The sequence below is a fragment of the Bactrocera oleae genome, chromosome 5, assembly GCF_042242935.1.
Source record: "Bactrocera oleae isolate idBacOlea1 chromosome 5, idBacOlea1, whole genome shotgun sequence".
NCBI classification, from domain to species: Eukaryota; Metazoa; Arthropoda; class Insecta; order Diptera; family Tephritidae; genus Bactrocera; species Bactrocera oleae.
In genome coordinates, this window is record NC_091539.1 from 26,742,695 (window position 1) to 26,757,127 (window position 14,433).

Consider the following 14,433-nt stretch of genomic DNA (forward strand, 5'->3'; position numbering starts at 1 on the left):
TACAAACAAAACAAAAACTACGAGTCAGGGTGTTAAACATAGTCGATTCAGGACAGCGCATTGCTTTAAAAGTGCAGTTGTATTCCATACACTAATACGCACTTGAACGAAAGCCCATTTTCGAAGAGATAATGCTAACTTGTCAATTACGATATGTATGGTGTGTTGATGAACACTTAATTATTTATGAAGTTGGCTACGGAGTTCCGTTGACTGATTGGGTTTCATTGGCTGATAAAGTAATAACAAAATCGATTCCGGTAAGGATGTCAAGAAATCAATTGCATCACACACGTTTATATTAACACTTCTTCCAAACAAGCATTCATATTTACACATTCCGTATATTTCTAATGATATGTTATGAGTTACTGACACTTGTGGGAGGGTGGCGAGCGTGCTTTCTGTTCCCTATTCTTTATTGCCGAGGGTGATAAAAAAAGGTCATTGATATGAAGGAAAATATTATTCCGAATGTTCCTGCCCGTTGGTTAACGATTGATTGACTAAATTGGGTAAAACAACAATAACGACAAGGGCGGTGACGATAATATGTGAAAGAACAAAAATATGTTTTCCTTATTTTTTATTAGCTCAAAACATTATTGACTCAGATTAAAGCGGAAAATTGTAGTTACATTGAAGTCACTATGATTACAATATTAATCAATAGAAAAGTACTACATATTGCAAGTCAATTTGTGCAATCACAAATTAAAAGTGGAGGGGTTGTCTAGTCTCACAGTATCTTCTTTATTGTGTGACTAAAAAGCTATTATTATTATGAAAACATGAATTTTGTATACTAACGACTTTAATTTTTTACTGTGTTTGTACGCCCACACAAGTACATAAATCTGCATCCATGCCGTTGTATACCATATATGCACATGAAATGTAACGCCCATTGGTCAATAGTTTCCAATTTTATACGTTTGTACAAAACTGGCTGTAGAAAGGATGTAAGGTACCTTGGAATGAGTTGGTGCGTATGCCTGTTTTGTTTTGGATTCAAATAAACCGAAGTATCCTAACTTTCTATGATTGGTTGGTTGGTTCAATCTATTGGTGGTAGTAAAATTTCCATGTGCTGGTATTTCTTTGTGGCACCAAAATTACTACCTTAAGTCAGTAAGAACGTTTATACATACATACCAATGCACAGGTAATTCTACTGCCGATACTAATACATATAATGAATTACCTACCATACAAGTACGCGCCAATACACCTATATTTATATTATATATGTATATATTGTGTGCTTAGTGGCACATGGTTGCATGTTTGTATTGTAGACAAATGTTGTGGATTACGGAAGCTAGCAGGTAGAAGGTTTACACCCACAACTATCCAATTTGTTTATATTTATTTATGTGATAAATCGTGTTAGTTTGTGTGGTTGAACGGCAGGAGGAGCGGCAAGAAGGGCGAAGATGTGTCATAGTCAGTTGTAAATATTGGCTCAATATTGCGTTTGCTGCGTGAGCTCGGGGCAATGGGTTGGTTTATCGCCAGATTATAAACAGTGGAACAGCAGCTGATGACTGACGGGCTGATGGCATCTGTTGTCTTCAATAAAATAAGCCGCTGCCTAAAATCCTTACTAAAAATTGACATAACGTGAGTGCGTAGTATGGCGGCGCTATGTGCATGTTCATTTAGCATGATTCAATAGAATTTCGTGAGGGTGCTGAAAGTTGTCACCAACTTATGGCGAATGATGACAACCAATATGAACCAAATATATAACATAGTATATATTCACATAGCCATTTCAAACATATATGTACAAAATGCAATGCAATTTGCATGCATGAATTGAGTTTGTGTGGCAATCGATGTATAAGTAAAGCAGCAACTGCGGGACTTATCTAAGTAAAGTGTGCCATTGGAAAAAGGAATTGACTCATTGTATAATCTTTGACCCGCATTACATGCGGACTCTTGCTTTCACACTTTGTTTAACCCTTTCTATTTCAACTGTGTCCTCTATCCAGCATGAAATACGCCAAAGATTCGTCACACTGATTTTAACGCCCGATATTAACTGTGATTATGACAACATTGATTATTGCTATTGTACGAAGACTGTAAGCTGAATCATCGCCGTGTATTGTGTTTGATCAATGCTTTCCAAGTGGCGCGTAACTTATAGCTTTTAACGCATCATTTGATGAGTGGTCTAATACAATAAATAGGGATTTTTCCATTTAGAGGGTGTATGCATATCCTTTTATTGGCATTCATATGTTGCAAAAATTACCTCCTAATACCTTCACTTTGATGAGATTATTTTCTTTTGGGCAGGCCAGACCAACCTCATTGTTTGAAAAAGGATTTCAGAATATACTGGTATGATTGTATGAAGGATATATAATATCATACGTACTCGGTCTACTAAATTCATGTATGTGTTTGCAGATACCTACACATGTATGTTCAATTCTCCGCCAATTAGAACATCAAGCTAGGACCTGCAATTTTTAAACAGAGGATATACATAGGTATGTCCCGGTTTGCATTACTATTGAAAATTTTATCGCTATAGGATCCGAAACATCAAATTTTTGTTTAAAAAATGTCGTCCAAAACGGACTAACTTGCGTTATCTGTATTTTTGTTTGTCGATTCAAAGTTATTGATTTTTTCATTTAAAAATCGCAACCACACCAGTTTAGACCCATACATACCTATGTATCTACAACTTGGTGTTGTAATATATATATATATACATACATATATATAAGTACTTAATATATATATCCTTCGAGAGACAAGGCCGTGTCATATATGACACTTTCAACCATCTAGGCGGTGCGCGCATGTCCATCTGAGTCGGGAGGGGGTGAGAGGTCCATCTATCCTAGACAGCAGTTGCCCCAGATACGCTGGTGAAGTAAGTTCGATCTCCATCAACCTATTCTCGTTCTGGTTCGCGTCCTAGCGCAGCTGTGTCAGTGGCTACATATGCCCTGAAAATGCCTTGTCTCTCGAAGGATATATCTACAACTTAATGTTGAATAATATGTATATATACATACATATGTATAAGTACTTACATATATTAAAGCGGGTCGATCAACAACTTTGCTTAAGGGACTACGGGTCTAAAACCGATTTCCATACAGCGGATATGCAAGTCTCACCAAGAAATAGCCTAGTAGTGCTATTTCCAATTTTTTTTCTCAAGTTGGTACATCTCCCTTGAGAACACATGCAATGTTACAAATCATTATGTCAATTAATTCTTTGTTTACAAGCCATTTGAAGTTGACGTGTCAACTTATTTTTTTAATATGGAAAAAATTAAATATCACACAGTGACTAAACTCTTTGTTTTGAAAGGTTTAAAAGCAAAGGAAATTTATGTACAATTGTTTGAAATGTATAAGGAGTCCTCACCTTGAAAACGCACCGTTGAATGAATCTATTAATTTAAACATGGTCATACTAGGCTTGAAGACGATCCACGTGAAGGACGACCAAAAACCGCAACCACACCAGAAATCATTGAAAAAGTTCATAACATTGTTAGTAAAGATCCAAGTTTGACTAAGCGTGAAATTGCTAATGTCATAGGCATCTCAGACCAAGGATTACTTCATATTTTACATGTAGAATTACATATGAAAAAGCTGTTTGGAAAGTTAGTGCCGCACATTAACAATTCAATAAAAACTGGATCGAAAGCAAATTATGTTCAGCTCCAAAGCATCTGAAATCACAACGATCAGCAAAAAAAAGCTATGACATCAATTTTTTAGGATGCAAAAGGAATTTTGTTAATTGATTATCTGCAGAAAGGTTAAACAATCAACTCTGAATATAATTGCAGCCTTTTGGAAAAGCTTGATGAAAAAATTTGTGGGAGAAGACCTGGCTTGCAACACAAAAAAATTATTTTTCATCACGACAATACACCTGCTCACAAAGCTGTTTTAACAATGACAATTTCAACGAATTAAAGTACGAATAGCATTAGCATCCACCGTGTTTACCAGATTTGACTCCCAACGGCTACTACCTCTTCAGCAAACTGAAACAATTCTTTCGTGGAAAGCGTTTTTTGTCGAATGAAGGAGCTTTACATCCGTATGGCATAAAATTATTGGATGATCATTAGAATTAGTGTATTGACGGGATTATATTAAATAAAAGAATATATTTCGTACCAAAAACAGTATTTTTTCATTTCGAGCGCAGACACTTTTAACCAACCGGTATATTTTATAGTTGTTCGAATTCCTTTATTTTCGCTGTCATTGTTAAGTATGTAGGTATTAGAGAACAGATCTGCAAAATTACGTGCTCTCAGCTTTTTATTTGAAGGCAGGCAACCGGAAAATAAAATAACTGAATAATCGGTTGTATGGGAGATATGAGATATAGTTGTGCAATCTGGCCGATTCCGACAAATGATGAATAGAATGTCAAAACGCACCTATGTATGTATTAACTTTCATTCGGATATATCAAAAACTGAAGAATAAATTTCTATAATCAGGCATGTTCCAGAAATGAAATGAAATTGATGTTATTTCGTTTTTCCAAACCGAATGATTTAAATTATTTCGAAGGTTTTTCTTTTCACATCAAAAAAGTTGTTTGCAGCAAATGACATTTGATATGTAAATATTTTATTTTCCCAAATTTTAAATTTCCCTATCTAAAATGAGTGCTATATTCATAGCTGCTGTGAGAGTTCTGTAAAATAATGACTTCGCGTTGCAAAATATTAGAAGAAGGCATTTAAGAAACCATTCATCAAATCCATTTTAAGTTCCTGATACACTGAAAATAGTTTGAATACCTTTAATTACTATTTTACATTTGAAATTGGTTTTGTAGCATATTATCGAGTAAGCAAAGATGTATTTAAAATGCTTATCCATAAAGTAACTCCATACATATAGTCATCAAGAATTCCACTACATCTGCAACTGGGATCACTGTTACAATTTCTTGCAGAGAGGTTTCCAAATGGAAACTAATAGAAGTTTTAGAGTCGACATTGTGCCGGGATTGGATTAAATTGCAATACATGAAAATGACATAACAAAATGTCATTTTGGTATACCTGGATTGGTGGGTTGTATTAATGTGTCAGATTATTAAAACTTCATAAAGAATGGAAACTATTTTATAATAGGAAGGGTTACTATAGTATCAATACTATGATTATAAGTTAATTTGTTGTATATATATTCAAATTACTCATGATTTCATTAAAAGAGATGTGATTATTTCATAATAATGTAGACGCTTGTAGGCCCAGGTCATGAATAATGAATGATATCTATGAAAATGAGGGCATTTGTGCATTTGGTTAATACAATACAATAAGAGATGATATTGGACTTAATATGAATTATAACATACCTTTTTGGTTGTTGTTTCAATTGTATTTCATGTTTTTAAAAGTTTGATACATATAAAAAAATCAATTCGTTTAACAAATATAAAAATTCAAAATTCATTTTATCCTCCAATTTTATTATTTTTGGTAATCGGCATTAAAAGTCACGTTGTTCTTATAATTTCACTTTAATTTTTTATAATTCAATTTCTATTGCTTTCTATTTTCTTCTACATGTTCTTTTTTATTATTGATAATTTTTTTTTTTAATTGTGATTGATATCTTTTATATTTTTTTTTAGAATATCTACGATTTTCTTCAATGCAGTTCGTGGCTGAATCCCTAAAAATTAAACTTCACCTAAAAAATCGCTGGCTCGAAACCGGTTTTAGACCAATATTCTTTTAGAGAAAGTGGTTCCGAATGAATCGTAGAATATTTCCCGCATACGCGATTTTACCGTTTTTACGGCTCCGTGCAAATAAACCATGCATACCATTTTTATAAATCAATTTTATAAATAGTCCATTTAGTTGTGGAAGATAATTTGCATAATGCACACATACATATTAGATGCGAAGTAGTTTCTGTGCTTTATTACCCATGCGTACACTAAGCAAAACTAATTGTGAATATGCCGGGTGAAATAGTCGAAACCAAGCTACTAAAACTCTTAATTTATTCCAATTTTTCTGAATAATGTACATTTGTATTGTATTATCTGACAATTGGACATCTGATGAATACGAATAGTTATTAGTGTGAGGAATATATTTTGGCTTCTTAAAGTAATTTCACCAAATATAAGAGTTTTGGATAAACGAATAACAAATTAAGTTCTGTGACTTTTCATATGATGTAATCGATTAATTATATTTGACTGCAAATATGTATACCTACGTTTGTATGCATATGAATTACGAAAAGTAACAAATATAATGTACATAGGGTTGTATATATGGATGTTTGTATATGCAAATATGCCTATGTATGCCTGCCTAAATAAAATATTTATTTACAGGCGGTGCAACTTTATCAGTCAGTAGGGGTTTCTTGATTTTAAGAGGCAATATGCTAAGAGATCTTAAATTGATTATTTCCGAGTTTTTAAATTTTAATTTAATATATAAATTCTTAAAATATTTATAAAACCATCTCCATTTTTATTTTACAAGATGTGTGTTCATATTCTCATGGTGCAGATATATACATTACGATTTAAACATGTGCACAAAAAATTCATTGTATGATTATATATATATACAATATATAACATTTGGATTATTCGTCTACCCGAAAAGTAAAAAATGCTGTGCAAATATTTGCTGAAAAGGCAATACAGCTTTATTCGTGTTTATAACGATATTATGTATGTATATAGGTGTGTATTTTTTGTTTTATCACCACCTTAAACATATCCAACATTTCATGGAAAAATGTTAAATAAATTAAGTTTGAATAACGATAAATGTTGAAGGCGTTATGGGCCTAGTTCTGCTCGTACTTATCGCATCGGTGGCCGCAAGTCGTGTCAACCGTGTGCAATCATCATTATGCGGACATCCACACACACATTTAAATATTCTTAGCCACATATGGATATACATTCACATATGGTTGCATATTCACAGGCACATACTAAGTATGTGAGCACTCATTTGCGATTGTGTACTTAAAAACTTACTATTTTGTGGTCTTTTATAGAAATATATGGTATATGTACATATTATGTGTATACTCCATGTATTTATGTGGTTTGGTGAAACGGTCGAAAAACTGTTGCTCGCGTTAACATTATAAAAAATAGTACAAATAACAAGAACACCCACAACAATTAACATGCATATAGACTTACGTACATGTGTACATTTAGATATATTTAGCTACGTAAATTCATAGAATGTTATGTGGAAATAAGCAAAACTGCATGTGTAAATAGAGAAGGAAAGAAGCAATAGCAACAAAAATAAGAGGCAGGGACATTTAAAACCCCTCTGCGTCGCGTATTATTTATTCTGGTGTGTAAAGGCCGCAGTCACAACACTGAACTGTTCTTATCAGCGCCACAGTTATAACAAAAGCAGGAACAACAATGTTCCCAGATAGGGCGCAGGCAGGGGGATGGTTTTAGTAGCGACAACGAGTCAGGCCGCGAACGTAGCCAGGTGGAGCAGCAAAACACCTTTGCTTGTTTATGGCCGTGGAGCTAGTGAAAGCAGACTGATAACACCCGCATGGTGTTTACGTGGCAAGCATACATATACGCATATTTTAATGTGTATGTATGCGCATACACCCGGATATGTATCATTCGCCGAATGTCTGTCTATATATTTACATACGTACACCGAGTCCGTTTTGTAGCACAGTAATATTATTGAAATGAAAAAAACCCAAACATAGACAAGAAACCAGCACAAGACCTTTTCGGCGTAAGGTAATACAATATACCATATGTAAATAGATGTATCATTATTTAAAACTAAAGAACTTTAAGTAATATTGGAGGGGTGATACATGCAGACGTATGCGATGAATAAACACACGGCGAGTTAAAGAAAGTATGTAGCGAGATCTGTATTTGTAACGGTTATGTGTGGCCATCTTTGGCAATGAAAAACAATTAACTACTTAACTGTTTACTATCTCATAATCTTGACACAGAGGTACATAACTGTGGTTTAAAATATATACTACAAACAAATTACATTTTTCAAATACTATACAAAATGATTTCACTTAAACAGAAACATCTCAAATATTTTTAGCTTGAAGTCATGTCCAGGTCTGTTACCTTGGAATTTAACCTCAAATTCTTTAAATTCGTGATATACCTGTAGCCTAGCATCAAACCAGTTATAACAACTAGAAGTTTCTGTCTGAGATCCAACTAGACTAAAATATATAAGTACGGTGTTCTTCTAGTTTTTATTGAGTTATTTTATTATATCAGTGGTTCTGCTTCATAATTTGACTAGAAATGTGGATATACATACGTATATTGTTTAGAATGATATGAACTAAACAGACTTCTAAATAAGATCTAACAATTATCGTTTTGTGGGACATAAATAAAAAGAAAGCCCAGTGGACTTAGCCTTAGCTCATATAAGTTGTAAAGTACCTTATAATTAGTTTATTTAGTGTATGGAAATGACAGTTGATTAAACATCACTTGTTTCAAACAAGCGATCACAATAACGATATTATTTTGCCGTATTTGTTTTAATTATTCCTTAAATAGGAAATTTTCAGGTTTATACTATTGTTAATAATTTGTGTTAGTTGTGGCCCATGCATACAGGCATATGTATATGTAAACATTTGTGTTATTTATTATCTCTTAATAATTACAAAATCACTCTATAAGTAAAAATTTGAGAGCTTTCACGAAACTTACGACTCATCGAACCAAATCCGTGATCTTCACTAACTGACAGCATCTTTTCTTCTTGAATGATTTGTTCTTTCTTCATTATTATTGTCCTTGCAATTTTGAAGATATCACATTTCTATTCGTTGCTTCTTTCAAATTAAAAATCGCTATTTTTGATTGAAAATTGAAAAACTATGCGGTATCTACAAATAGTGTTCTGAAAATTCTTTATTTTCACAATTTATTCAATGTAGGAATTTTTGTTGAAGTTAATGTCACAATTTATAAAGCTCACTATGCGATCCGATTTGAAAACTATGTAGTATCAAAGTTATTTTATTAGCTGTGCTAAAGTCGCGAGCATGTTGATTCCGCAGAATCTTCAAGTGAACTGATTGTAAGTTACTATGTCCACTCTCGCATAGTCCCCCAGATGCTCACCTAGTTGAGAGTATTGCTGACGGTCACACAGGGATTCTGTGTTCTTGCATCGGGGTGAGTATTGTACAAAAAGTGAATAAAAAACGTCGTAGCCCAACTAAGAATCTTGTTAGGGTGAGTGAGTCTGGCTATCTCTTTTCTATGGTATGATCCGGCATAGTTCCATATAGAGGTATTTGTACATATGTACATACTTGTGCATGTGTGTAGTTGCGGTCATATCAACAAATTAAGGGATGATGAGCGAAGAGTGGTCAGAAGTGCTGCTTAAAAGAGTTTTATATCGACACTGATAATTCCCAGGGAACACAGAGAAAGTCTCTATAGAAATCGTGCTTATTTTTGAAAAAGATCGCTGCATTCGATACATTCAATGAAAACGAGAGCGCGCAAAAAAAGACCGTTAATATCGAGCGTGTCCAACATGCTTGCAAAAGTTATTTTACGAGTATATACTTATGTATTGTATATAAGAACATACATAAGTAAATATTTATAAATTCTTGCATATACACGTACATGTAGACGTATACATACGTACGCGTATTTATCTAGTCTCATATTAAATTTAGATGTTCGCTAGACTAATAACCATTACTTTACACACTTTACGTAGCAAGTTCGGATGTAACCGAACATTTTATACTCTCGCAAAGTCAAATGGTATACTCGATTTCTTTGTGGATTGACTGATATTTTCGGTAGAAGGTCAACTATAGGCACTGGGGTCCACATATTTAGTATTTAGGGGCTTGAACAGTTCTGGATCGATTTAGACAATTTTTGGTCACAAGGTGGCATACTTTAAACGTATTATTCACGCAAAGTTTTACCCCAATATAATCATTGTTGCTTGATATGCATAGTGGAAAGTGAAGGAATCAGATGGAATTGAAAATGGTTATATGGGAAATAGGCGTGGTTGTAGTCTGATTTCGCCCATTTTCGCACTATGACATAGAAATATAAAAAGAACGTTATACACCGCAGATCCAAAGATATGGGTTTTCACCTAAAATTGGGCGGTGCCACGCCCACTGTCTAATTTTGAACGCAGCTCCTATAAAGTTATCTCATACCATCCAAGAGATAAAATTTAATGTCTCTGGCGTGTTTCGTGCTTGATTTATCGCGCTTTTAGTAGTTTTTAACAGCACTGTTATATGGGAGTGGGCGGAATTGACACCCGATTCCAAATATTTTCACACTGTAGGTAGAGGTGCTAAAAAATTTGCTTCCAGTGATCTTTGTTATTATAGCTTTAGCGGTTGAGGAGATATGCACGTTAAACCTATTAGGGGCGGGACCACGCCCACTTAAAAAAATTAAATTTAACTGCAGGTGCCTAATGTGATCCTGTGTACCAAATAACAGTCTTCTATCTTATTGCGGAGCTTAGTTATGGCAATTTATTTGTTTTTGATGAATAGCGTTTTTGTGGGCGTGGCAGTGGTCCGATTACGCTCATCTGCAATACCAACCGTCTCCCGGTACCAAGAAACATGTCTACCAAGTTTCATAAAGATATCTCAATTTTTGCTCAAGTTAGAGCTTGCACGGACGGACAGACAGTCACCCTGATTTCAACTCGTCTCTTCATCCTGATCATTTATGTATACATAACCCTATATCTAACTCGATTAGTTTTAGGTTATACAAACAACAGTTAGGTGAACAAAACTATTATACTCTGTAGCAATAGGTTGCGAGAGTATAAAAATGAAAAGACGATAAGAGCGAAAAGGAAACTTCCTAATTGTTGTCCACAATGTATTGTTGGTAAAGTCATTTGCGCTGAGGGCGTTCAAGTTTTTTTGACGCTTATAAAATTGTTAAATAACATTCAAACAGGATATATCTCGAATTCCATGCAAACACAAGCTTACAATTTTCCGCAAAACTATAAATGAAATATATAATGTAAGCTTTCGAAAATATGTTATATTACTTAAATAAAACAAGAGTTATTTTGTTTTAAATATATGCATATGTATGTATTATATGTACCCTACAAAAATTTCTTTGTAGTATGGGCGGACTATATCTACTTATCTATATATATAAAATTACGTGTCATTTTTTTCCGGGGTAAACTCGTAAGCTACTGATTTTAGTACAATTTAGCATACTGTGTCCAGTTTGTACCAACTTAAAAGATAGAATAGTTTATATCTCAAATATGTTAAAAGTCACAACAATTCATAAATAATAATATATTTCTAAACATATCATATGCATGTATTCATAATTAAACAAGTAAGGAAGGGCTAAGTTCGGATGTAACCGAACATTTTATACTCTCGCAAAGTCAAATGGTATACTCGTTTGAGATTTCTTTGTGGATTGACTGATATTTTCGGTAGAAGGTCAACTATAGGCACTGGGGTCCACATATTTAGTACTTAGGGGTTTGAACAGTTTTGGTTCGATTTAGACAATTTTTGGCCGCAAGGTGGCATACTTTAATTGCATTATTCACGCAAAGTTTTACCCCGATATAATCATTGTTACCTGATTTGCATAGTGGAAAGTGAAAGAATCAGATGGAATTGAAAATGGTGTTACATGGGAAGTAAGCGTGGTTGTAGTCCGATTTCGCTCATTTTCACACTATGACATAGAAACATGAAAAGAACGTTATGCACCAAATTTGGTTGAAATCGGTTGAGCAGATCTCAAGATATGGGTTTTCACCTAAAAGTGGGCTGTGCCACGCCCACTGACTAATTTTGAACGCGGTTCCTATAAAGCCAATTTAAACCATCTCAGAGAGAAGATTTAATGTCTCTGGCGTGTTTAGTGCTTGATTTATCGCGCTTTTAGTAGTTTTTGACAGTACCGTTATATGGGGAGTGGGCGGAGTTGCCACCCGATTTCAACTATTTTCACACCGTCAATAGAAGTGCTAAAAACATTTGCTTCTGGTGATTTTTGTTATTATAGCATTAGCGGTTTAGGAGGTATACACATTAAACCTATTAGAGGCGGGACCACGCCCACTTTTTAAAAAAAAGTTTTAACTGCAGATGCCCCTCCCTAATGTGATCCTGTGTACCAAATAACAGTCTTGTATCTTATTGCGGAGCTTAGTTATGGCAAGTTATTTGTTTTTGATTTATGGCGTTTTGTGGGCGTGGCAGTGGTCTGATTACGCCCATCTGCAATACCAACCATCTCACGGTACCAAGAAACATGTCTACCAAGTTTCATAAAGATATCTCAATTTTTACTCAAGTTAGAGCTTGCACGGACGGACAGACGGACGGACGGACAGACAGTCACCCGGATTTCAACTCGTCTCTTCATCCTGATCATTTATATATATATAACCCTATATCTAACTCGATTAGTTTTAGGTGATACAAACAACCGTTCGGTGAACAAAACTATTATACTCTGTAGCAACAGGTTGCGAGAGTATAAAAAAAAAATTATTATTGTGATAATATTGAGTAAAATTCCAAATTAAAAATTTCATTATTTTTCCCATTAATAAATATTTGTATTAATCAGTTTCAAAATTAAACCTCAAATGCAATCACTTGGATTCTTAAGGGAGCAATAACGTTTTTGTCTTTATTCGTATATACAATTTTTTCCGCTAAATATGTAAATATATGAAATTAAAAACCACCTACATACATACGTAGTATGTATATAACACATAGTATGTAAATATACGGGTTTTTCTTAATTTCAAGCAGCTTGATGCCGTGCCTTCATTATATCTACATGATGTAAATAGATTTAGATTAGTTCAGTGGCAATGGTGCACCTTCGCACAAACTTACATTGAGTACACCCTAGTTTTGGATCTCAGTCTAAATGTGGACTTGTAAAAACTGCAATGTGAAACCATGCGCGCATGCGCGTAACGTTTTTCGTTTCCCTTCTTACCGATTGTTCATCTACTTCCCACTTACTTGAGGTAAAAAATGTGTCCGTGATTTTTTATTAAGATTTTAAATTAATAACGAACAAGCGGAAACCCTGCATGGGCATGAAGACAACGCTCACGGTGGACATGAGCTATGAGCGAAAAAGGATGCTGCTAATGTCTCTACAAAAGTCCGTCAAACAAAAGCACATTTCATTATCCCTTTCATTTTTGTGATACTTAGCAGCATTCATTCTTTGGTATGGCCAATATGGGTTACAGACACATATGGGTATTTACGAATGCCGAGTGTTGCGCAAGGATAAGAAATCCGGTTGCAGGCTGACGACCGACTATCTCCATACCCAGCATTGTCGGGGTTAGAACATAATGCACGCACACACCTACATGCCACGTACGTTGGCACTGTTTCACTCCACGTAAGCATTTATGTGAAAAATTCGTTGCTTGTTTACCATATAAAGCATTGTTTTTCTGTGTAATGTTTTTTATGTAGCGGTTTTTTACCACATCTTCAAGAAAAACACACGTAGAATTACAAATACGGGAGGGCATTTTTACAGTTGGCTCGTACGGATACGGCAAGGGTCTTTCACCCCTCACACTGCATCACACGAGGCGAGTTTAAAGATGATGGGAAGACTTTAGAAGCCGGCTGGGTGTAGAGTTTTGTGTGTGATTTTTTATGTGTATGCGCGCGCGGAATTTTTTTCGGGATATGTGATTACGAGTGAACGAATAACGTGAAAGAGGGATGGAGGGAAGGTGACGAGCAACGAAAATTATTACGTGTTCTGTGCATTCTTATTGTGCTCCTTACGTTATCCTTAGGTAAGCCAGGGGCTGGCGTATTGTAACGGCATTTTTTATGCAAATTTTTGTCCTCATATTAATTTTTTTATCGGGACAGTGTTTGCTCTGGTACCAAGCTGCTTCCGTCACTTTGGAGATATACGCACTAACATACACATATATACATTTATCTTTGCGACACCAGGAAGAAAACTCGGAAGGGCGGAAGCAAAATATAAAAAATATAGCAAAAACACAAATGTGTCATTATATTTGTTTTTGGTGCAGTATAGGTTTTTTCTTTTGGTAGGGTAAGAATTTCCCAGGACATTTGAAGAAAAAAATACGTTGAGTCCGCGATTGCTATTATAAGAGCACCTATCAAAAGCGAAGTGATTGCATTAATGCAGAAAAAAAGGTAAAGGATGATTGCTCATTATCCACAGACCAAATTAACAAAAGACAAAGTAACCTCCCGTTCTTGCAGATATCTTCTATTTTTTGTATTCGCAGTTTTTTCTATCACCCAAAGTACGACAGTTGTTTAAATACATTTTTTGGCGCGC

General features: G+C 34.7%; 1 protein-coding gene across 3 annotated transcripts in view; it reads right to left on the reverse strand.

Moving 5' to 3' along the window:
* Positions 1-14,433, reverse strand: part of Cph (BCL11 transcription factor chronophage) — a 62,509-nt gene that overhangs the window by 10,556 nt on the left and 37,520 nt on the right. Inside the window, exon 1 of one of the 3 annotated variants that reach the window (XM_014236421.3) lies at positions 8,761-8,970. The exons of the other annotated variants lie outside the window; for them this stretch is intronic. Within the exon in view, the coding sequence (XP_014091896.2) occupies positions 8,761-8,836 (76 nt within the window). The 5' untranslated portion in view covers positions 8,837-8,970. Of the gene's footprint in view, positions 1-8,760; positions 8,971-14,433 lie in introns of those variants that run through there. 3 annotated transcript variants of the gene reach the window in all.